General features: G+C 45.3%; 1 protein-coding gene across 3 annotated transcripts in view; it reads right to left on the reverse strand.

The window, feature by feature from the left end:
- The window catches only part of MVB12B (multivesicular body subunit 12B), a 117,376-nt gene that overhangs the window by 41,913 nt on the left and 50,447 nt on the right, over window positions 1–25,016 (reverse strand). For all 3 annotated transcript variants that reach the window (XM_056540967.1, XM_056540965.1, XM_056540966.1), the window contains exon 7: window positions 11,499–11,593. In XM_056540967.1, coding sequence (XP_056396942.1) covers window positions 11,499–11,593 — 95 coding nt within the window. The remainder of the gene's footprint in view (window positions 1–11,498; window positions 11,594–25,016) is intronic.

A 25,016-nucleotide genomic window follows, 5' to 3' on the forward strand; every position in this document is an offset into this window, starting at 1 on the left:
TTGGCAAATGTTACTCTGTTAATTCGACAATATGGGCAAATGTTGCTCCCTTCCTCTACAATAGACTGAAAACATGACCAAGGTTCCCCTTGTTGCCGCTATAAAGAATAAAGACTCCTTCTCTTCTCGGCTTCCCATTCACTTGTACAGTAAATTAAACAGAATTCGACTTTCATACTTAAATAAAAAAAATGATGTGAACTCATCACATGGCGCAGCTCATTGTACTGATTCACAAAAGGGGAAAAAATGGGTTTAATCCTTCTTTGTCAGCGAGAGAAAATGGAACAAGGAAACACAGCCCAGACAAATGTAAGAACAGATTAAATTCAACGTTGATACAGAAAGATAGAATAAAAAAATTAAAAAATAATAATCTTTAAAGAAAAAAAATTAATTTGGTCCAAAATATTTCCAGAGGGGGAGAAAAAAAATATTATAATAATTTTGCATAATCAGCAAGTGCCATCTGGAACAATTAACAAGTCCTCTATAGAAATCTGAGAGCCGTTCACATTATATTATTAAGGATCTGGAATTATACAGGCAATAAATCCATGCGAAACAAAAAAACTGAGAAAAAAAAGGAAAAAGGGGCAAAAAGCCATTTTCGGTGCCTTGTCAGAGCGACTTTAGCTTTGAATACAGGAGAACACTTGATAAAGAAATTATTATGCAAATGACATCCTGTATTTAAAATTCTCCAGGATGGCACGGGTTTTTAGTGCGGACGCCGCGACGCCGGCTTCATGTTTAATTCATGGGCAAGTTCACCTGTCAGTTTGCGATCGGCGATATGGAGGAGCGTTCACAAACAGCGGAGAGCGGCGCTTTAATTGGAAAACTCGGCTGCATCTTTCAATTATTAGGAGTAAATTAAAAGCAGATGCAGACAGCGTATTAAAGATTTCCGAGAGGACGCGGGGAAGCGCGCGTTCATTGTTGTCGAGCCGCCGTAACGGATGTTGAAATGCAAAAAAGAAAACAATTTTGGGCAACAATCTGGTGAGCGCCATTCCGTGTAACAATGGCGAGGACGCTCACATTAACCTATGGCAAGCCGCAGCAGGGCTATTGTCTGAGAGGGTGGGTCAACAGTGCTCGGTATAGATTGTTTTTATGCAAAATCAAAGGAATTTGCTACCTCTATTTTACTCCTGTAGGTTGTGGTTACGTGTAAGCATTTTTTGGGGGGGAAATGGCAGTGCAATTTTTTTTTTTATGGGCTCAAAAAAACAATTAAAAATTGCAACAAAAACTGCAGCTATTTAAAGGGGTATTCCAGGCAAAAACATCTTATCCCCTATCCTTTGGATAAGAAGTCTGATCGCAGGGGGGGGGGGGGGGGGGCCCGCTGCCAGGACCCCCCACCATCCTAGTCCCCCCCCCCCCCCGCTATCTCCCTGTAGCACCCGCATTCTATGCAGAGCTGCGTCTCCTGTTTCGGAAGCCTCTGGGTTTCCGGGACTGGGGATATGACGTCACGCCACGCCCCCTCCATTCATGTCTATGGGAGGGGGCGTTATGGGCATCACGCCCCCTCCCATAGAGATGAAAGGAGGGGACGTGGCGTTCCGGAGGTTTCCGAAACTGGAGACGCAGCCCCGCATAAAATGCGGTTGCTGCTGGGAGTTAGCGGGGGTGGGGGTGGTCTCGACAGCGGGCCCCCCGCAATCAGACATCTTATCCCCTAAGATGAGATATTTTTGCCCGGAATACCCCTTTAATAATAAAAATAAATACGGTAAATAAATAAAAAATCTATAAATAAATTAATTAATTAAGTAAATAAAGAACCACTGTGTGTGACACCAGCCTTCGGGAGAGTTCACAAACAGGCCCAAATTTACTACAACTGTGTACCTTCTTAGACCAGTGTTTCCCAACCAGGGTGCCTGCAGCTGTTGCAAAACCACAACTGCCAGCATGCCAGGACCGTACGGAGGCACCCTGGTTGGGAAACACAATCTTAGACAGTGCAAACTTAGACTAGACAATCTTTAAACCCATTGGATTTACCAAAGTGTATCAGACGGATTGAGAAATCTGGTGTATCTTAAGACTGTCTAGTCTTTAGACCAAACTATTAGTTGGCTTACTTTGAACCAAAATTGTGCACCAAACATTTGCTGCATTTCAGGTGTTATTAGGCCCCACCCCCTGTTTAAACAGAAAGCCCATCCCCTTTATAGAGGCCACGCTCATCAGACCTGGTGTTATTATAAGACACTTTGCTATTTACTTGCTGTTAAAATGATCAACCTTTATAAGTTTTCAATTTGATTGAAAAAATGGCCCCTAGGTGGCTCTGTTCTGTTCCCAAACAGTTAATTTGGTCTCCACCCGGACTTGCAGATGTCCAAAATGAGGAAGTGCGTGCGGGGTATGGCGAGGCACAGCTCTCACAGGCTTCAGTGACTTTGCGCCTGCTGGAGATCACCCACCTTCTCTTGCCGGGAGCTCACACAATGTGAGCAAGGGAAAAGGTATGATACACAGCTTTTTAAAGCTCAGAAATCTTTTTTTTAAGGCCGGAGGGGTGTTAGGAGTAGTTAGTGAATATAATTTGAGTTAGTTTAGAAAATATGGTTAGATGACAGGTACTCTTGAAGATTCCAAGTCTCCTGTGAATAGTCAAGCGGGAGGAGCCGGTCTCATAAATAGTAATTTAAAGGGGTATTCCGGCTTTATACATCTTATATAAACATGAATGGAGGGGGCGTGACATGACATCACTAGGGGGCGTGGCCGGGACATTACATCCCCGTCTCTGAGGCAGCGCCCCTCACAGAATGCAGGGGCTGCACAGACATCGCGGGGGTTCCCAGCGGTGGGACCCCTGCAATTATACATCTTATCCCCTTTGGATAGGGGATAAGATGTATAAAGCTGGAATACCCCTTTAAGTCCAGACTTTCAAGCCAGCTCTAACTGCCAACCACAAATGAGCATACATCGAAATCCACTGTAACATGTAAATAAGCAAGATAATTGGACCCCTCACCAGAACACACATGTGGGAACATCAAGGAAGATCTCTATTTTGTACAAACAGTTTTCCAATTTTCCAAAACATCTAAAGACATTAGCACTAATAATGGGAATTATTGGGACCATGGTCTGATTGGGAGAATCATCCAAATGTCTGAACCTTCCCCAAGGCCATGATATGAGGACAACAGTACTAGCGCGTTTCAGGGTAACATCATCCCACCATTAACTTGCTAGTTTCTTTCCACAATCAATAGAAATGAGTAATGACAGATTCCCTGTGACCTGACTCATCCGGTGAGTGAATGTATGGTCCTTCATAGTAACACAAGGACCCCTCCTCAGCAGCCCCTGAAGGACACGTTGCGCGTCCCACCTATATTCGATTAGTCAGGTCCACCATCTCGCTTTCTCAACCCTTCAAGGCAACTCGACCCTGTTCATTTCTCACACCAGAAAAGATTAAATTAGCAGCTTACAAATAACATGACAGAGGCAGTGTGCCCCGCCAATTCTCTTCCCGCTCACACCGCCTCTATATATGAATTGTATACCTTATCCTGGCAGACAATTTGTCTTTTCAACAGAGAACTCATCAAATCCATCGCTAACAAAATTTGCTCCAGTTACGGATGAAGCCGGCGATGTCCTCGGCTTACTCTTGCCCGACTGCTCATTCAGCAAATATACAATATATATATATATATATATATATATATATATATATATATATATACATATATATACATACACACACAATATACAAATACACAGTACAATATACATACAAGATAAAAAAAAGAAAATCACTGCAACTCCAATGTGTATGGTATGTAAGTAGGACAGTGTTTTGAAACCAATGTGCCTCCAGCTGTTGCAAAAATACAACTCCCAGCATGTCCGGACAGCCTTCGGCTGTCCGGGCATGCTGGGGGTTGTAGCTTTGCAACAGCTGGAGGCAAACTGGATGGGCAACACTGCTATAGTAAGTGCCCTCTCTATTAAAGTAGTTCTGTAGTGAAATAACTTTTCTCTTATCAAAAGGATAGGGGATAAGTTATAGATCGCGGGGGTCCAATCGCAGAAACCCCCCCTTGATCTCCTGAACGGGACCCCGGCAGTCTGCTGGAAGGGGGCGTGCTGACCCCCACACGGAGCGGCGGCCTACAAGCCCCCTTTATGTATCCCATAGAGATACATGAAGGGGGCGGAATGGCCACTTTCAGCAGACTGCCGGGCCCCGTTCAGGAGATCAAGGGGGGGGGGGGGGTCTCAGCGGTTGGACCCCCGCGATCTATAACTTATCCCCTATCCCTTGGATAGGGGATGTTATCTTTCACTGCACTACTCCTTTAACCCGTTCAGGCCCCATGAAATAACGTTACGTCATGGGCAGTTCCGGTCCTCGCCGTGCGGAGATCGGACCGGGATGCCTGCTGAAATCGTTCAGCAGGCATCCCGTGCAAATGCCCAGGGGGGTCATCAGGTTATCACCCCCCCATGTCGGCGATCGCTGCAAATCGCATGTGAATTCACACATGCGATTTGCGGCTATTCCGGCGATGCAGGTCACATGTGACCCGCTGACCCGGAGATATTAGGTGATTGGGGGTGTATGATACACCGCCTATCACCCACTGTATCTATGGGGAGGTGGCGATTTCGTCACCCCCCCAGGATTGCTGCTATTGGCTGGACAATCGTCCAGTCAATAGCAGCCGGCAGGGGAGGGGTTAACAGCATCTTCCCGCAGCTCCCGCCGCTGGCTGAGTTCAGTCAGCGGTCAGAGCTGCTGGAGGAAGACCGGAAACCCCCCTCTGCCGAGATCGGAGCCCCCACAGAAGAAAAGAAGCCCCCCATAGATCAGGGAAAGAATACAATCCAGGGAAAGGTCGGGTAAAAGTAAAAAAAAAAAAAGTTAAATTCAACACCCCCACCCCCCCCCCGACCCCCTACCTCCCCCGCCGACGAACCGCCACCGTAGAGAAAAGGGGATGGCTCGCCAGGCATTTTCAGTAGCGGAGGCATATGCTTTTCTTGCCTCCGACTCCGAATCTGCCAGTGAGGATGATGAAGATCCAACATTCCTGTGTTCTTCATCCTCCTCATCATCATCTAGTAGTGATGATGAGCCCCCTGCACGGCGGCGGAGACGCCGCCAGGCGAGGCCACGCACCACCCATGATAGTGGCCCAGTGGCCGGCACTAGTGCGAGTGGTGATGCCGCTCGTACTAGGAGTCCAACCCCCCAGACAATTTTACCGGAGCCCCCTTCCAATGAACTTGTCTGGAGACCCCCAGAGGCTTATCAGCCACGGACTGCGGAGTTTGTTGGCGACTCCGGAATCCGGATTGACAATTCTGGATTCACTGAAATTGACTATTTCAGTTATTTTTTTCAGTGACAGTTTTGTCAATCTGATGGTGGAGCAGACGAATCTGTACGCCAGGCAGTTCATCGCCCACCACCCTGATTCTTTTTTGGCCAGGTCCAATGAATGGTACGCCGTCAGTGCGGCAGAAATTAGGACATTTTGGGGCCTCTTGCTGCATATGGCCTGGTCAAAAAGCCAAGTGTCAGACAGTACTGGAGCGGGGACGTCCTATACCAGACCCCGCTGTGCAGTATGGTCATGGCATGGAAGCGGTTCGAGGCCATTTGGAAATGCCTGCATTATGCAGATAATGCGGCATGTCCACCCCGAAGTGATCCTGCTTATGTCATCGATCACTTTGGGGCCAAATTTTTGGAGGCCTACATACCGCTTAGGGAGCTCTCGGTTGATGAGTCTCTTATCAGTTTTAAGGGGAGACTCATCTTCCGCCAGTATATTCCCACGAATATAAACTTCTTGAGAGTACCTCCGGGTACACTCTCAAGTTTAGAGTGTATGAGGGACGAGATTCCCGTATTGAACCCCCAGATTGTTCCCCCACTCTGGGTGTTAGCGGGAAAATCGTTTGGGAGCTTGTGCACCCATTGTTGGATAAGGGTTACCACGTGTACAACTTTTATACCAGCATCCCTCTGTTCACATCCCTTGCCGCCAGATCGACGTCCGCTTGTGGGACCGTGCGGAAAAACCAGAGAGGCCTCCCTCTAAATTTTGTTAAGACACCTATTCCCAAGGGTGAGTCCTGTGCCCTTACCCATGAAAACCTGTTGCTGGTCAAGTATAAGGATAAGAGGGATGTCCTTATGCTGATCACTATTCATGGTAACGGCAGCTCACCTGTCCCTGTGCGAGGTACCACAACAACGGTCCTCAAGCCCGATTGTATTCTGGACTACAATTGGTATATGGAGGGAGTTGATCTTTCTGATCAAGTCCTCAAGCCATATAACGCCATGCGGAAAACACGGGTATGGTACAAGAAAGTTGCGGTCTACATGGTACAGGTTGCCATGTACAACTCTTTTGTACCGTCCCAGTACGCTGGCAACACAGGGACATTCCTCCAGTTCCAAGAAGAAGTCCTAAAGGTCCTGATCTTTGGCGACCGGGAAAGAGCAGGCCGGACTTCCCAAGGAACTGAAGTTATAGGTGTGCATGCTGTTTACGCCCAGACATGAGGTATGTCCTTACTCCAAAAAAATGTACTTACAAATTTACAGTGACATTTTCTCCTTTTACCACTTGTGAAAATGAAAAATTTGGGGTAACCCCAGCATTTTAGTGTAAAAAAAATTTTTTTTCCCTTTTCACATCCCACTTAATGAACATTTATCAAACACCTGTGGGGGGTTAAGGCTCACTGTACCCCTTGTTACGTTACTTGTGGGGTGTAGTTTCCAAAATAGTATGCCATGTGTTTTTTTTTTTTTGCTGTCCTGGCACCATAGGGGCTTCCTAAATGCGACATGCCCCCCCCCCCCCATTTCAGCAAAATTTGCAAATGTGACTCCTTCTCTTCTGAGCATTGTAGTGCGCCTGCAGTGCACTTGATGTCCACATATGGGGTGTTTCCATACTCAGAAGAGATGGGGTTACAAATTTGGGGGGTCATTTCCTCCTATTACCCCTTGCAAAAATTGTAAATTTGGGGGAAAACTAGTATTTTTGTGAAAAAAAAAGAAAAAATAATGTACACATCCAACTTTAACGAAAAGTCGTCAAACACCTGTGGGGTGTTAAGGCTCACTGTACCCCTTGTTATGTTCCTTGAGGGGTGTAGTTTCCAAAATAGTATGCCATGTGGGCTTTTTTTTGCTGTCCTGGCACCATAGGGCCTTCCTAAATGGGACATGCCCCCCAAAAACCATTTCAGAAAAAATTGCTTTGCAAAAGCCAGATGTGACTCCTTCTCTTCTGAGCATTGTAGTGCGCCCGCAGTGCACTTGACGTCCACATATGGGGTGTTTCCATACTCAGAAGAGATGGGGTTACAAATTTTGGGGGGCATTTTCTCCTATTACCCTTGCAAAAATTGAAAATTTGGGGGAAAACATGCATTTTAGTGAAAAAAAATAAATAAATAAATTTACACATCCAACTTTAACGAAAAGTCGTCAAACACCTGTGGGGTGCTAAGACTCACTGTACCCCTTGTTACGTTCCTTGAGGGGTGTAGTTTCCAAAATAGTATGACATGTTTTTTTTTTGCTGTCCTGGCACCATAGGGGCTTCCTAAATGCGACATGCCCCCCAAAAACCATTTCAGAATAACTCACTCTCCAAAATCCCACTGTCGCTCCTTCCCTTCTGAGCCCTCTAGTGCACCCACCAAACACTTGACATACACATATGAGGTATTTCCTTACTCGAGAGAAATTGGGTTACACATTTTAGGAAGATTTCTCTCCTTTTACCCCTTGTAAAAATTCAAAAACAGGGTCTACAAGAACATGCGAGTGTAAAAAATGAAGATTTAGAATTTTCTCCTTCAATTTTCTGCTATTCCTGTGAAACACCCAAAGGGTTAACAAACCTTTTGAATGTCATTTTGAATACTTTGAGGGGTGCAGTTTTTATAATGGGGTCATTTGTGGGGTATTTCTAATAAGAAGGCCCTTGAAATCCACTTCAAAACAGAACTGGTCCCTGAAAAATTTCGATTTTGAAAATTTTGTGAAAAATTGGAAAATTGCTGCTATAATTTGAAGCCCTCTGATGTCTTCCAAAAGTAAAAACATTTCAACTTTATGATGCAATCATAAAGTAGACATGTTGTATATGTGAATCATTATATAATTTATTTGGAATATTTATTTTCCTTTATTTTCATCAAATTTTGGAATTTTTCACCAAGAAACGATGCAAGAATCGACAAAATTTAACCACTAACATAAAGTAGAATATGTCACGAAAAAACAATCTCGGAATCAGAATGAATGGTAAAAGCATCCCAGAGTTATTAATGCTTAAAGTGAAAGTGGTCAGATGTTCAAAAAATGGCCGGGTCCTACAGTGAAAATTGGCTGGGTCCTTAAGGGGTTAAAGAGTACCTGTCACCAAATAAAACTTTTAATATAGTGTTCCTTGTGTAATTAGCAGACACTTTCCCATTCACTTGCTTTTAAAATTATCAACATAAATATGTTTAAAATGTAATAGAAAAAAACGGCCACTAGGCGGCTCTGTTCTGTTCCCTGCAACAATTAAAGGGGTACTCCAGCCCTAAGACATTTTATCCCCTATCCAAAGGATAGGGGATAAGATGCCTGATCGCGGGGATCCCGCCGATGGGGACTCCCGCAATCTTTCATGCAGCACCCTGCCATCATCAGCCTCCGGAACGAACATCGCTCCGGGTCTGATGAATCACAATCATGGGGCCGGAGTATTGTGACGTTACGCCTCCTCCAATAGGCTTGCATTGAGGGGACGGAGCTTGACGTCACACGGGGGTGGAGCTGTGATGTCACGATACTCTGGCCACGTGATTGTCATACATCAGACCCAGAGCGATGTTCGCTCCGGAGACTGATGATAGTAGGGTGCTGCATGAAAGATTGCGGGGGTCCCCAGCTGCGGGACCCCCGCATTCAGGCATCTTATCCCCTGTCCTTTGGATCGGGGATAAGATGTCTTAGGGACAGAGTACCCCTTTAATACAGTGAGATTGGTCTCTCCCCCCCAGCCTGTCAGGACTCCAAACTCAGGAAGTGCTGAGCTTGATTGACAGCTGCACAGAAAATGAAAGCTCCACAGATTCTCACAGAAAGCCACGCAGACTGACAGCTGAAGGAGAGCCTCACTGAAATCTGCACATACTGCACAGAGCTTGAGATCTTCTATTCATCACAATGCTGCAACAATGTGAGGGCAGAAGTGGTCCCCAGCAGGCTTCAGTGATGTCATGCCTGCTGGGAAATGCCCACTTTCTCCTGCTGGGAGTTTGCACTATGCAAGCAAGCAAAAAAAAAAGGTATGATACACAGCTTTTTAAATCTCTGAAATAGTTTTTAAGGGCTGAATGGGTGTTAGGAGTAGTTAAGGAACACAGCCTGAGATAGTTAAGAACAGTTTATTTGGTGACAGCTACTTTTTAAGTAAGGCCCCCACCTATCACTGTATCCTGACTACCATAGACATAGGCTGTAATCTTCTATTTTCGGTATATGCTAATGAGGTTCTAACTGGCACCGTGCGGGCTAACTGGCACTCTGATGTCATTGCCGCCTGCCGCAGCGTCATTGTAGAGCAGGGAGAAGAGGGAGAGGGTGAGGGTGGGGAGGAATATTGATGAGCTGGGCGGCGCTGCGCAGGTGGCACTGACGTCAGCGTGCCAGTTATCCCGGCCGGTGCCAGTTAGCACCTCATTAGCATATACCGAAAATAGAAGATTACGGCCGAACGGCACGGCGGATCCAGGCATGATAAGCATCAAACGGATGAGCGTCCCCCGCACTACCACTATATATCTAAATCTCCCTATTTTATTTTTTTAAATATAAATATATACACACACACATACACACACACACACACACACACACACACACACATATATATCTACAGAGAGAGAGAGCGCAAGCTAGATAGATAGATATTGATATAGATAAGATATACATATTTATTTTTGTATGCTACATTACAATTGTGGTGCCAACTAATAGTGACATAAAATGTTTCTCATATGTTTAAGGACCCAGGGAAGATTCTAGTCAGATGGATATCATGCCATATAGAAAACAGAACTCTTGCAGCCTATGATCACTTTCAAGGAACATGTTTGTGGTGCAATACTAAAGTCTAATAATGGGCTCACACAATGTTAATTTTTCTGCTCATATTTTATTTTACGAGTGTATATGCCTGAAAATGCAGGCATATTTTAAAAATGATGTCCCCATTTTCGGCAGTAAGAACCCAGTCTAAAATTAAATAAGTAAAATTTTAAAAATTACCACCTCTCCACTTTTTTTTTATTATTACAGTTTTTTTTTTTAAATCTAGAATTGGCACAGAAAATACCGGTCTCTATACACTAGAGGGCGCTCCATGATCTGAAAACTGCAATACTACACAATTATGATAGAAAAAGTGATTGCATAGAAAAGCTTGCAGGATTCCTCCCTTTTTCATACGCTTTTCACTTTGTGGAGCTTATAATACAGATGCACACTATATATATATATATATATATATATATATATATATATATATATATATATATATATATATATATATATATATACACACCGCATTTTTCGCCGTATAAGACGCACTTTTTCTTCCCCAAAACTGGGGGGAAAAAGTCGGTGCGTCTTATACGGCGAATACACCCCTATCGCGGCGGTCCCTGCGGCCATCAACGGCCGGGACCCGCGGCTAATACGGGACATCACCGATCGCGGTGATGCCCTGTATTAACCCTTCAGACGCGGCGATCAAAGCTGACCGCCGCGTCTGAAGGGAAAGTGACACTAACCCGGCTGTTCAGTCGGGCTGTTCGGGACCGCCGCGATTTCACCGCAGCAGTCCCGAACAGCCCGACTGAATAGCCGGGTTAGTGCTTACAGGACACTGGGAGGGACCTTACCTGCCTCCTCGGTGTCTTCTCCGTTCAGGGATCCCCTGTATGGCCGGCGCTCTCCTTCCTCGTCATCACGTTGTCGCGTACGTGCGTCGCCGTGCGTAACGACGTGATGGCGGCGACGGAGAGCGAGGATACCCGGCCGGCAGCAGAGACGTTCCAGAGCGACGGGGACACGGCGACAGCGATGGAGCGACATCCAGGGCAGCGGTGACGGGTCCGGAGCGGCGGGGACACGTGAGTATTACCTCCTCCTGCAGTGGTCTTCAATCTGCGGACCTCCAGATGTTGCAAAACTACAACTTCCAGCATGCCCGGACAGCCGTTGGCTGTCCGGGCATGCTGGGAGTTGTTGTTTTGCAACATCTGGAGGTCCGCAGGTTGAAGACCACTATTGGGTTCAAAATCTTTATTTTTTTAGATTTTGCCCCTAAAAATTGGGTGCGTCTTATACGCCGGTGCATCCTATAGGGCGAAAAATACGGTAAATATAGTATTTCATTGTGGCTCAGATAGAACACGCTTACCTGATATTGCATACAGGTTGGACTGCTGATTCTCAAAGTCTGGCCGGGTATTATTTCTACCTCGAAATGTGGCAGGAAGGGTCAGAGATATATGTCTGAAATGAGAATTATATAGTTTAATGGACACCAGCACCAGAGAGCAGAAATGTTGGAAGTGACTTCTGTCCATCTCATACAAGGTGTCAACAGAAAACACCAATACATTGCACCTACATCCTAACTAAAAGGAAGCACAAATCTCAACGGCTACCTACTGACATATCAGGAGAAAAAAGTGCACAACTTGTCAAGAGTAAATCAAACACAAACGATACACATGAATGCATCCTGAGCAATACATTTACCATTTGTGTAACAACTAAACACAATGCAAAGTCTGTACAAGCAGGTACAGAATCAATACACTTGATGAACATTTACCGTAATGAGAAGCATTCTTGGCCTGGAAATGTGTCTAATCTATCATGGTTCTGAATAGTCCTTTAGGGTTTGGTCCACTTTTTTTCAAGACCAAAATGCTGTACTTATGTTTTAAAGGATAACTCCAGCCATTCTCCAGGCAGGAAGTCCAGTGGTTCTTATCTCATGATGTGTCTACTTTGCGGGGTGTAGACAACACTTCACTTTGTAACATCACACTTCCTTCTCCTCAGTTCTTAGGGTGCCAGAGCATGTCAGTGTGAGATTGTCCCTGATTGTCTAAGGCTGCACATACCTCCCTCATCTATATTCACTGCTTCTCTAACCATGTCAACATAGCGCAGGAACGACTCGAGGCACAGCCAGGTGAGAACGTAAAAAACTTTTAATCCCAAGATGCAACGCGTTTCACTGCGCTGGCACAGCTTCTTCAGGCTACCTTTACCTGCACATATTATCTAGCCGGAGGGCAGCGGACGTCACTTTTATACCTAAACATAACACCATTGTTGTGTATGTGGCTACACAACATGTCAGGTGAGCGGCTTTCATGCTTCTCTTTTACCATTGTTTTCCCTGTTTGAATTACATCATGGAGTGTTTTTATCCTTGTTTTTAGATTCTCTAACCATGTGACCTGCTCAGCTCTCTGAAGGCAGCTCCTCCCACAAATCATACAGCAAACAAGTGCAGGGGCTGATGGTCTATGCAGAGGATTTGGAGCTTGGAACATATAACATCACAGTACTACAGTCTGTAAGAGGAATAAAGGCTATCCACATATTACATACACCCCCCTGTTAAAGGTGAGAGCAAACAACCAAACTTAATGGAGGTCACCAGCGTTTTTACTCCATAGCAAATGCAGAAAGCACAGATAGGACACAAAACGTTTAGTTTATAGCAGAACATTCAAGCTGTGTGAGACTTCTCTCTATGAAATAAACATTTTTTTCAATCAATGGCAGCAGATGTTATTCCAGATCAAGGAAAAGGAAAAAAATTCTGAAAAAATATTACAGCGTTTTTGCATTTCTAAACAAATACTGCCACAAGCCTAACAAATTGGCATGCAGTTAAAAGTAAATGTGCTTACAGACCTTCTGTGGTGAAGACAAGCAGAGCTCTATACACTGAGGACAAGCAGGGCTCTGTACACTGAGGACATGAAGGGCTCTGTACACTGAAGACAAGCAGGGCTCTGTGCACTGAGGACAAGCAGGGCTCTGTGCACTGAGGACAAGCAGGGCTTTGTGCACTGAGGACAAGCAGGGCTCTGTACACTTAGGACAAGCAGGGCTCTGTAGACTTAGGACAAGCAGGGCTCTGTAGACTTAGGACAAGCAGGGCTCTGTAGACTTAGGACAAGCAGGGCTCTGTAGACGGAGGACATGAAGGGCTCTGTGCACTGAAGACAAGCAGGGCTCTGTGCACTGAGGACAAGCAGGGCTCTGTACACTGAAGACAAGCAGGGCTCTGTAGACTTAGGACAAGCAGGGCTCTGTAGACTTAGGACAAGCAGGGCTCTGTAGACTTAGGACAAGCAGGGCTCTGTAGACTTAGGACAAGCAGGGCTCTGTAGACTTAGGACAAGCAGGGCTCTGTAGACTTAGGACAAGCAGGGCTCTGTAGACTTAGGACAAGCAGGGCTCTGTAGACTTAGGACAAGCAGGGCTCTGTAGACTTAGGACAAGCAGGGCTCTGTAGACTGAGGACAAGCAGGGCTCTGTAGACTGAGGACAAGCAGGGCTCTGTAGACTGAGGACAAGCAGGGCTCTGTAGACTGAGGACAAGCAGGGCTCTGTAGACTGAGGACAAGCAGGGCTCTGTAGACTGAGGACAAGCAGGGCTCTGTGCACTGAGGACAAGCAGGGCTCTGTGCACTGAGGACAAGCAGGGCTCTGTGCACTGAGGACAAGCAGGGCTCTGTGCACTGAGGACAAGCAGGGCTCTGTGCACTGAGGACAAGCAGGGCTCTGTGCACTGAGGACAAGCAGGGCTCTGTAGACTTAGGACAAGCAGGGCTCTGTAGACTTAGGACAAGCAGGGCTCTGTAGACTTAGGACAAGCAGGGCTCTGTAGACTTAGGACAAGCAGGGCTCTGTAGACTTAGGACAAGCAGGGCTCTGTAGACTTAGGACAAGCAGGGCTCTGTAGACTTAGGACAAGCAGGGCTCTGTAGACTTAGGACAAGCAGGGCTCTGTAGACTTAGGACAAGCAGGGCTCTGTAGACTTAGGACAAGCAGGGCTCTGTAGACTTAGGACAAGCAGGGCTCTGTAGACTTAGGACAAGCAGGGCTCTGTAGACTTAGGACAAGCAGGGCTCTGTAGACTTAGGACAAGCAGGGCTCTGTAGACTTAGGACAAGCAGGGCTCTGTAGACTTAGGACAAGCAGGGCTCTGTAGACTGAGGACAAGCAGGGCTCTGTAGACTGAGGACAAGCAGGGCTCTGTACACTGAGGACAAGCAGGGCTCTGTACACTGAGGACAAGCAGGGCTCTGTACACTGAGGACAAGCAGGGCTCTGTACACTGAGGACAAGCAGGGCTCTGTACACTGAGGACAAGCAGGGCTCTGTACACTGAGGACAAGCAGGGCTCTGTACACTGAGGACAAGCAGGGCTCTGTACACTGAGGACAAGCAGGGCTCTGTACACTGAGGACAAGCAGGGCTCTGTACACTGAGGACAAGCAGGGCTCTGTACACTGAGGACAAGCAGGGCTCTGTACACTGAGGACAAGCAGGGCTCTGTACACTGAGGACAAGCAGGGCTCTGTACACTGAGGACAAGCAGGGCTCTGTACACTGAGGACAAGCAGGGCTCTGTACACTGAGGACAAGCAGGGCTCTGTACACTGAGGACAAGCAGGGCTCTGTACACTGAGGACAAGCAGGGCTCTGTACACTGAGGACAAGCAGGGCTCTGTACACTGAGGACAAGCAGGGCTCTGTACACTGAGGACAAGCAGGGCTCTGTACACTGAGGACAAGCAGGGCTCTGTACACTGAGGACAAGCAGGGCTCTGTACACTGAGGACAAGCAGGGCTCTGTACACTGAGGACAAGCAGGGCTCTGTACACTGAGGACAAGCAGGGCTCTGTACACTGAGGACAAGCAGGGCTCTGTACACTGAGGACAAGCAGGGCTCTGTACACTGAGGACAAGCAGGGCTCTGTACACTGAGGACAAGCAGGGCTCTGTACACTGAGGACAAGCAGGGCTCTGTACACTGAGGACAAGCAGGGCTCTGTACACTGAGGACAAGCAGGGCTCTGTACACTGAGGACAAGCAGGGCTCTGTACACTGAGGACAAGCAGGGCTCTGTACACTGAGGACAAGCAGGGCTCTGTACACTGAGGACAAGCAGGGCTCTGTACACTGAGGACAAGCAGGGCTCTGTACACTGAGGACAAGCAGGGCTCTGTACACTGAGGACAAGCAGGGCTCTGTACACTGAGGACAAGCAGGGCTCTGTACACTGAGGACAAGCAGGGCTCTGTACACTGAGGACAAGCAGGGCTCTGTACACTGAGGACAAGCAGGGCTCTGTACACTGAGGACAAGCAGGGCTCTGTACACTGAGGACAAGCAGGGCTCTGTACACTGAGGACAAGCAGGGCTCTGTACACTGAGGACAAGCAGGGCTCTGTACACTGAGGACAAGCAGGGCTCTGTACACTGAGGACAAGCAGGGCTCTGTACACTGAGGACAAGCAGGGCTCTGTACACTGAGGACAAGCAGGGCTCTGTACACTGAGGACAAGCAGGGCTCTGTACACTGAGGACAAGCAGGGCTCTGTACACTGAGGACAAGCAGGGCTCTGTACACTGAGGACAAGCAGGGCTCTGTACACTGAGGACAAGCAGGGCTCTGTACACTTAGGACAAGCAGGGCTCTGTAGACGGAGGACAAGCAGGGCTCTGTAGACGGAGGGCAAGCAGGGCTCTGTAGACGGAGGGCAAGCAGGGCTCTGTACACGGAGGACAAGCAGGGCTCTGTACACGGAGGACAAGCAGGGCTCTGTACACGGAGGACAAGCAGGGCTCTGTACACGGAGGACAAGCAGGGCTCTGTACACGGAGGACAAGCAGGGCTCTGTACACGGAGGACAAGCAGGGCTCTGTACACGGAGGACAAGCAGGGCTCTGTACACGGAGGACAAGCAGGGCTCTGTGCAGTGAGGCTCTGCGACACAGCTCACACATCAGGATGATTGACAAGCCAGGAACCTGCACAGAGCTCTACTTGTCCTGCGCTCACTTCCTGTATTTGGACTCCTCAGAGACACAGAGGCAATAGATATAGGGACAGCATTTTTTCACCCCAAAAAATATACAAATTTTTTAATTAATGTATACTACAAATATACATTAAATGGTATTATCTACATTATGTCAAAAGTTTTTGTTAACAACAGGTATACTTTAATGGTTCGAAAACTCTTCTAAGGTGGAAATCCAACACAGAGGGTGATGAAGATGTTGGTTGTTCCCACTTAGTTGTGGGTAAAATGTGGTGCAAGTATAAAGAAAATAGAAAGATGATTAATGGAAATCATCTGGGTAGACCAAAGATGACATCAGAGCATCATGATAAAAAAACTCCAAAGTAAAAAAAATGTGCCAGAAAATGTGCATGAATACCTAAATAAATAAAAAAATTAAAAATAAGGTCACAATAAGTAAAATAGAAGAATCATGTAGTGAGGAAGATGAAAGTGATATTTAGTGATCACCAGTCTGTGTTGGCCAATTAACTTTCCCCTTTATATTGGTTTGCATTTTAGGTATCCCTGGTCCATAACAAGGCTCCACCCTGCAAAGCTGATCTGTTACTGCTCTTCTAGAAAGCTGGAACACAGCATATTGCTAAGAAATACCTAAAAGCATATTGGCCTGAATGCATTTTCGCAATGCTGCTAGACACGACCCCTGATGAAGCAGCATTGCGAAAAGCCTTCGGGGTTACAGGTGAGAGGTAACTTGTGGGGTGCATGTCCAGGTGTCCTGTTATTTATTGCTGATCTGTTTACATTTTTCTTTCATTGTTATACCATTGTTGCCTGTGGGAGTAGCCATTGTCCCTCCCACAGAAGTTCACTCATCTATGTGAATTAGCACAGCTCCACTGGTGATACCTTTATCATCAGTGTGCACTTTAAAGGGTACCTCTCATCAAAAAAACTTTTGATATATTATAGATTAATGTATGCAGAATAACTTTACAATTGCATGTTATTAAAAAATATGCTTCTTTCTATTTAATTTTCCACTTTGAAGAAATGACCACTAGGGGTCTCCCTACCAGTCCTGGCAGCAAGCATTTCAGACTCATGCTGGAGTCCTAAACACTACGAGCTGCCAGTCTGCTTTGTTCACAAAGGAGAACACTCAGAGCTGCCAGCCTGCTTTGTTCACAGCCTGTTTGGCTGTGAACAAAGCAGGCTGGCAGCTCTGAGTGTTTAGGACTCCAGCGTGAGTCAGAAATGCTTGGTGACAGGACTGATCGGGAAAAATACAATAGAAAGAAGCATATTTTTCATTAACATGCTATTGGAAAGTTATTCAACATTCATTAATCTAAAATATACCAAAAGTTTATTTGATGAGAGGTACCCTTTAATGTTGACGTTTCACCTGATGATTTTTACCATTCTTACATATGCCCCGCTGTATACCTGTACAAATATGTGATCATTTTACTTTTGCCCTCACCTCCTGCTTTTTTCTGCCTGTGCGTCCTGTTGTACCTAATCATTATATGTTTTGTTTTTACTTGTTTTTACATAATTTTTGCTACTAATAAAGATTAATATTTTTCTGATACTTGAGTATTTTCTATGGTCAATAGTGTTGGTGTGAGCATATTGCTAAACCCAGGCCTTAATTTATTTAGGAAACATATAAGCACAAGAAGAAAGGAACAAAGTTCAAGCTAGGATTATTTTGTTGACAATTCCATAATCTTTTCTTCTTCTTCAGTGGTCTCAGACCGTGGTACCTCCAGATGTTGCAAAACTTCAACTCCCAGCAAACCCGGACAGCCAACGGCTGTTCGAGCATGCTGGGAGTTGAAGTTTTGCACCACCTGGAGGGCCACAGTTTGAGACCACTGTTCTTCTTCATGATACCTTCACGAGGTATGTTTCATGAAAACAGTATGTTCAGCTCTTAAAGGATATCTCCGTCGAAAAATAACTTATCTCCTACCCCCTATTTATATGTGGGTGACCACCCTCTCAGCGTGGGGATTTCTAAATATTATTTGTAGTTTCCTATAAATAAATAAAATAAAAAGCTATTTGAGTGCAGGATGAGAAAGCGCTTTGCAGACTCTGAGCTTCCATCGTTCCCCCGCATATGGAGCGTGAGCATATGGCAAATCAAATACCAGTATAAAGACTAGTTCCCCCCAGGAAATAATCCGGGACACGTCTCCATTCAAATTACAGTCTTTACAATTAATCATCATTTGGAGGAACTAAACTGACACAAACAACCGCTCTACATTTGTAATTAGAATAAACTCCATCAAATTAGGTAAAGACTGAAACAATTACAATAAACTTAATGCAAACGCGAAGATTCTGAAGAGTTTTACCGAGAGTGCACAAGGGATTTCACACCATAGGATGTTAGTGTCACCCCAATATGAACAGATTGTAAAGACTCTAGAAGATATCACCACAAAAAAAAAAAAAAAAATTCAACTTTGAAAACTACAAAAAAAAAAAATGATGTGACATTCAAAGAAGAGCCTTGGTTGAGAAAAAAGAAAAGAGGGTAAGACAATGGCCCTGATTTACTAAAAGTCTAGGGTTTTTGTCTGTCAGGGTTTTTTCTTCTTTTTTTGTGTGTTTTTTTTGTTTACGAGGGTTTTTTCCCCCTTCCGTCTCCACGACAGCACCCGAGATTAACTCCTCCTCCTGATTGGGACAGGAAAAAACACTGAGAGGTTAAATTCTCCACCCCTTCCTGTCCACACCAGTGTTTTGTCCTGTCCCTGTCAGGGAAAGAGTACTGAGAGGTGCAGGGGACTAGGTCTCCTGCGCAAAAGAAGGTCCTTACCAGGGCCTAGTAGACTTGGGGTACTGAGCATCGTACCCCCGTCATATTTCTCCCGTCAGTCCGGTCCGCTTCTGCATCTTCCGCTCCAGGAGTACGGAGGATGCCGGATCATTGCACGGGGTCCTCCTTCTAACATGGTGCACGTAGGCAGTCCCGGCTTCCTCAGCCGCGGCCTGGCTTCACGGACACGCGCGAGCATTTCCAAATGATGTCACTTCCGTCGAGAAGACTAGTCATTTCTCCTTCCGGCGGGAACGCTGGCCTCTGACATCACTTCTGGCCGCTTCTGATGAGCTCTTTGGAGTGCTAGTAGACAAAGTCTTGTACTTTCCCTGTTCATGCTAATTTACATAAAATTATTAAGGATGAACGGGAAAAAACTGAAAATAATTATTTTATCCCTAAAGGTCTGAAAAGGCGCCACCCTTTCAATGAAACAGACTCTAGCACTTGTGATACCATGCCTTTAGTTGACATCCCGGTTGCTAAAGTAGCTAAACGTACCTCTCTGCCTTTTGAGGATGCTACGCAACTAAAAGACCCTATGGATAGAAAGGCAGAGAGTTTGTTAAAAAAAAGATCTGGGAGGCTGCTTCATCTTTATTAAGACCCAGTGTAGCCTCTACTTGTGACCAGAACTCTAGGAGTCTTAGGTTAGACCAACTGGAATTCCATCTTCAGTCTGATACGCCCAAAGACCAGATCTTGGAATCCCTGCCTCTTCTTAAAATGGCTTCGAATTTTTTGTCAAATGCCTCAGCTGAATCTGTAAAACTTGCCTCTCGTACTGCTATTTTGTCTAATACCACTAGGCATGTACTATGGCTAAGATCTTGGTCAGGAGACATTACATCTAAAAGTAAACTCTGTCCCCTTCCATTCCATGGTCAGTTTTTATTTGGTCCAAATCTGGACTCAATATTAGAGAAAGCAGCAGACAAGAAAAAAGGATTGCCCTTAGATAAGGCTCAACCTAAAAATAAAAAATAAATCTCCTTTTCAGCTTTTTTTGCAGTCAGTTCAGTCTTCCAGAGGAGGTAAAGGGAAAACAGGCTGTTGGCTGTACAGGAAAGGGGGTAGTGGAAGAAATCTCCTTACTAACTTTGGTCAGTTCTCTTCCAACCCTAAACAGTGACACCAAGACAGTAGGGGCAAGGCTTTCTCATTTTGCCCCAGTTTGGGAGTCCGATTCCCAATCCCTGGATAAAAGAGATATTGTCATCACCTCCACCTTCAAGATATGTTCTAACTCAGCAGAGTCCAAAAAAAATTAAATTGGTTCTCAAGGGTGTTCAGGACCTTCTCAGCCTGGGAGCTATCCAGGAGGTTCCTCTCCTTCAGAGATTCATTCTTCAGAGTCATTATTTTTCCCTGTTTCTAGTTTCCAAACCAAACAGGAAATTTTGTACAATTATAAATCTGAAACCCTTGAGCAAATTTGTGGTTTACAGTAAATTCAAGATGGAAACTGTAAAATCTGCGGTTCACTTAATAAAGGAGGGGGCGGTGATCTACAGGATGCATATTATCACATTTCCATCCATTTAAGTTCCCAAAAATATTTGAGGTTTGCCATCCGGTGGGGGTCCAGTGTTCGCCACTTTCAGTTTGTCTGTCTTCCATTCGGCCTGTCATCTGCCCCTCGAATTTTCACCAAGGTATTGGAAGAGATGGTAGCTGTTCTCAGGAAGGAGTCTATTCTAATTATCCCTCATCTAGACGACATTCTGATAGTGGCAGACTCAGTCCCTCAATTGGAACTCCAAATATAGAGAACTATTCTTGTTCTCCAGAAGTTGGGCTGGATTCTAAATCTGGAGAAGTCAGATCTTATTCCCAGTCAAAAAAACGATCTTCCTGGGTACCCTTGGATTCGAGAATTCAGACCTCCTTTCTTCCAGATTTCAAGAGAGTAATACTTTGTGCCCTAATCTCCCGGTTCCTAGCCCTTCGCTCTTGTTCAATCAGGACAGGAATGTCCACTCTGGGCCATATGACATTATCACAGCACCCATATAGCCCACCCTTTGTTTTTGTGGTGTTCTTATGCATTTTTTTTCCTTTCTTTCGGTGTTCACTGGTGTGGACAGGAAGGGGTGTAGAATTTAACCTCTCAGTTTTTTCCTGTGCCAATCAGGAGGAGAAGTTAATCTCAGCGGTGCTGTCCTGGAGACTTCCAGAAAAGGAATTATCGGTGAGTTTATTTCACCATTATGTTCACACCAGAAGGTGCAAACAAATGTGGGAATAAACAACAGTCGCTCTTCAGGCCTGTGAAAATCTGAGGCAAGAGACATCACCCCAACAACCCATGCACCAGCATGAAATGACCAAAGCATTTGCCGAATTTCTAAAAATTTATTTGGGTAAAATCTGCTCTGTGAACCATCTTTAGGATAGGTCATCAATATAAGATGGGAGGGGAGACAAGGTACACAGAAGAGTGCTTGTCTCTTCATTGCTGAGTCCAGACATAGATCTGTATATTCTATAGTGGCTGCACTTGATCATTGGTGGGACTTTTGGGAGTCTGACCCCCCCCCCCCCCCATCAATATTAAAGTCCCAGGAACCTCTTTAAAGATAAACTGACAGGCTGTCCACCCTTACTTAACTCAATAAACTGGGTTATTGTTAACATTACTTGCTTGAATCTGTTGCTTATTTCCAAGGTTATGTCAGTTGTATTTTTTTTATTCCTATTGCACTCCTGGAGGCGGGGAGCTGGCTTGCCAAGCTCCCCCGCCTCCTCAATATTAACTTTCCAGTCTGCCCTGTAGTGGATATACAAAAGTATCAACTCTCACATCACTAGGTCGTGAGAGCCAGCCGGGTATGTGCGCTCTGCTCTCTGAGCAAAGTGCAAGTGCCGCTGCCTTGCTACACCTGAAAGGCAGCTACTACTTCACAGATTAAAATAAGTAACCACTCTTGTTAAAGCTGTTCACCCAAACTATAACCCAGAATATTGGCTTTAGTGCGGGTGAACAGGCTGTCAGTTTCTAGAAGATTTACAAATCTTTTATCGGACAGGCTTGTTTATTAAAAGGAAAACGGTCAACCAGTTCACCCACACTGAACTCAATACACTGGGTTATTGTACGGATGAACAGGAGTCCAACGAGGGGTCACTTACTTAAATATGTCCAGTAGGTCCTGAGATATGTCTCCCAGAAGATCCTCAGTGAATTGTGTGCCACTTACTAGGATGTGGAGTCACAACAACTGATATGTTAATTGAACTGGCTAAGCCCCGCCCCCTGCACACAATTTACTGAATTTAGCAGAGAATTTTCTGGGGGACATATCTCAGGATCTACTGGGCATAGTTAAGTAAGTGACCCCTCGTTGGGCTCCTGTTCACCCACACTATAACCCAGTATATGGTTTAGTGTGGGTGAACAGGCTGATAGTTTTTCTTTAAAACACAGCTCAAAGGACACAGGGCGTTATAGCCACCAGTGTTTTCAAACCAGTGTACCTCCAGCTGTTGCAAAACTTCAACTCCTAGCACACTGGCTGGGACTTCCAATCACAAGATCTTTATACTCTAGCAACACTATTCTTTATAATGTAGAAACACCTAGCCCCTCTAACATGTTTCGCTCATTAGAGCGTCCTCAGATTACTGGGAAACACTGCTTTAAAGAGGTAGTCTGATGCATGGCATCTTATCTCCTATTCACAGGATAGGGGAATAAGATGCCCTGCACCTCTAGCGGAATTCCGCAAGCAGAAATTCAGAAGTGTGAATGGGAGTGTGGAATTCCATAGAAGTCTATTTGGCGTTCATTTGAGGCAGAATTCTGCAAATGCGGAAATTCTGCCGTGTGATTGGACCCTTAGGGAATCACTGTGGAATTCTACCACCCCCAAAAAAGAAAAAAATTGCCCTAGGAGGGGGTGCTAGAAGAAACACTATAAAGGAGATTCGTCATTCTTTTCAAGCATATGGCTTTTATATGACAATTTTTTTCTAACTTACTTTTGCTTACGGTACATGCAACCTATTTATCAAATAATCGCACAACCTTGATAAATAAATCAAACATAAGCAAAACCCACTTACAAAAGCATTTTTTAAAGCAGAAAAGTTTTCCCATATGTTAATGGATGAAGTTCTCTATCTACCATTTATTACCAGTAGCGTTGCAGGGATGTGGAAATCCTATCGCCCGACGCCCGGGACATGTAGTTCCAGGCGCCGGGCAGGTGAAATAGTCATAGATTTAGCCCTGTATCGGGCAAGCAGGGACAGACCTACTTCCCCCTTACTTTTCTTTAATGCCGGTGTGAGGCGCAGGAGCCGATGCAAGTCTGCACCTCACACCAGCGCTCAGGGTGTATGGAGGGGGCGGCGGCGGCCCCGAGCTGATTTCAGTAGCCGGGGGCCGCTGCTCAGAATACCCGCCCCCTGCTGGCGTTTCTGTGATACAGGCTTGTTGTTACTGGGAGCAGATTTGCAGACGGGCGCTGCGCAGGCAGGTACACGTCTGCTCTTAGCCCCTGAGGTGCAGGCCGGTCTTTATTGGGGTTGAGTTCATGCGGCCTAACTGCAAGTGGCTGAGCGCCGCTGTGAGGTGAAAAATTCAATTCCAGCATGTTACACTTTATAGTTCTACAGTTTAGGTTACGGAGCAACATGCTGGAAGTTGTAGTTTTGGCTCGGGTGTGTTTGCGTGCATCTGTGGGGCTCTTGGTTGGCGGGTGAGTATGAAGGGGCGGGATTCTGATGGTGCAATTTAGTGCGGGTGGTAAGAAAGCCACTAAAAAAAATTAGCACAACTGGCAGCAGCGCAAGCATCTACTAAGGAGCTTGATAAATCTCCTTCTATATGTATGTATCCAGCTAAAAAGCTAAATTTGGACCAGATACACCTGAATCTATACTAACAGGATTTCTTTTATGTAGCAGGAAGGCTTGTAATATAGATCACCATTTCTGTATTCATACACCCGCAATCCCTCTGCTGCCGCACACTAGTAAATTCTTCCCACTGTTCAAACATGATAAGTGGCGCAGAGGATTTGTCTCACATGCAGCCCATAAAATCATGATAACTTTGGGAGAGACATAAACCTCTTGTCAGAGGAGCCGGCCGCTCATTACAGACACGCCGAGCGCTGTCATACATCTGCAGACAGACAGACAGGTTTTACCATACGCCATTAATTGAACTTTCAATTATTCCGCCGAACACTGTGCGTTTTAACTCAACCAGATTACAATACATTTTATTCTGACGCTTGTTTTATTTGCCGAGTAAAACAAAACTGATTCAATTTCCCTGCAAAGCCATAAACTGTGGTGAGACATGAAGTCCGAAGATGAATCAGGTTATTTGAGGAGGAAAGAGACGCCAATTGAATCCCGCGGAGAACAGTGCGTCTCACTCCCTGGCAATGAGCTGGCGTTAACTGATCAACGATGAATGATGAGGCTTTTTTTTTATACACGTTAGTAGTGCGAGATGACTCCATGCAGAGACTGTGGTGGGATGGCGCTATACTCATCTCCAATAGCTTCCCCACATAAAAAATTGCTGCCATACATGGTATCAATTTGTTAGGCCTCATGAATAAAATTACAACTGGTATTTTATTAGTCACCGTGCCACCCAAGATAGAAGAGTCGGGGTGTTTGCTTCCTCTTCGTGACCTTTTTCAGTGATCTTGTGGCATTTTGCCTACTGGAAAGAGGAGTCCTGCAATGCCTATTCTGCATGACCTATCTTTTTGGTTAGTATACTATATATTGATTTATTTATAAATAAACATATAGATATAGCATACACATTATTAGTAAAAAGTGAACTTATAAAAGGCAAAAGAATGTATCGCTTGCCTTTCTTTAATGGGCACTGTCAGAATCAAAAATGTTTTATATGTTGCACATCTTGGCAAAACATTAACCTTTCTAATATACTTCATAAAAAAATGCTCTCCTTTATATAGAAATCATGGCTTATAAAACAAAAAGACCATTAGGGGTCCCCATAGCATCCAGAACATAATCCTGTCTGGCT

This window comes from Hyla sarda, chromosome 9 (assembly GCF_029499605.1).
Source record: "Hyla sarda isolate aHylSar1 chromosome 9, aHylSar1.hap1, whole genome shotgun sequence".
In the NCBI taxonomy this organism is placed as follows: domain Eukaryota; kingdom Metazoa; phylum Chordata; class Amphibia; order Anura; family Hylidae; genus Hyla; species Hyla sarda.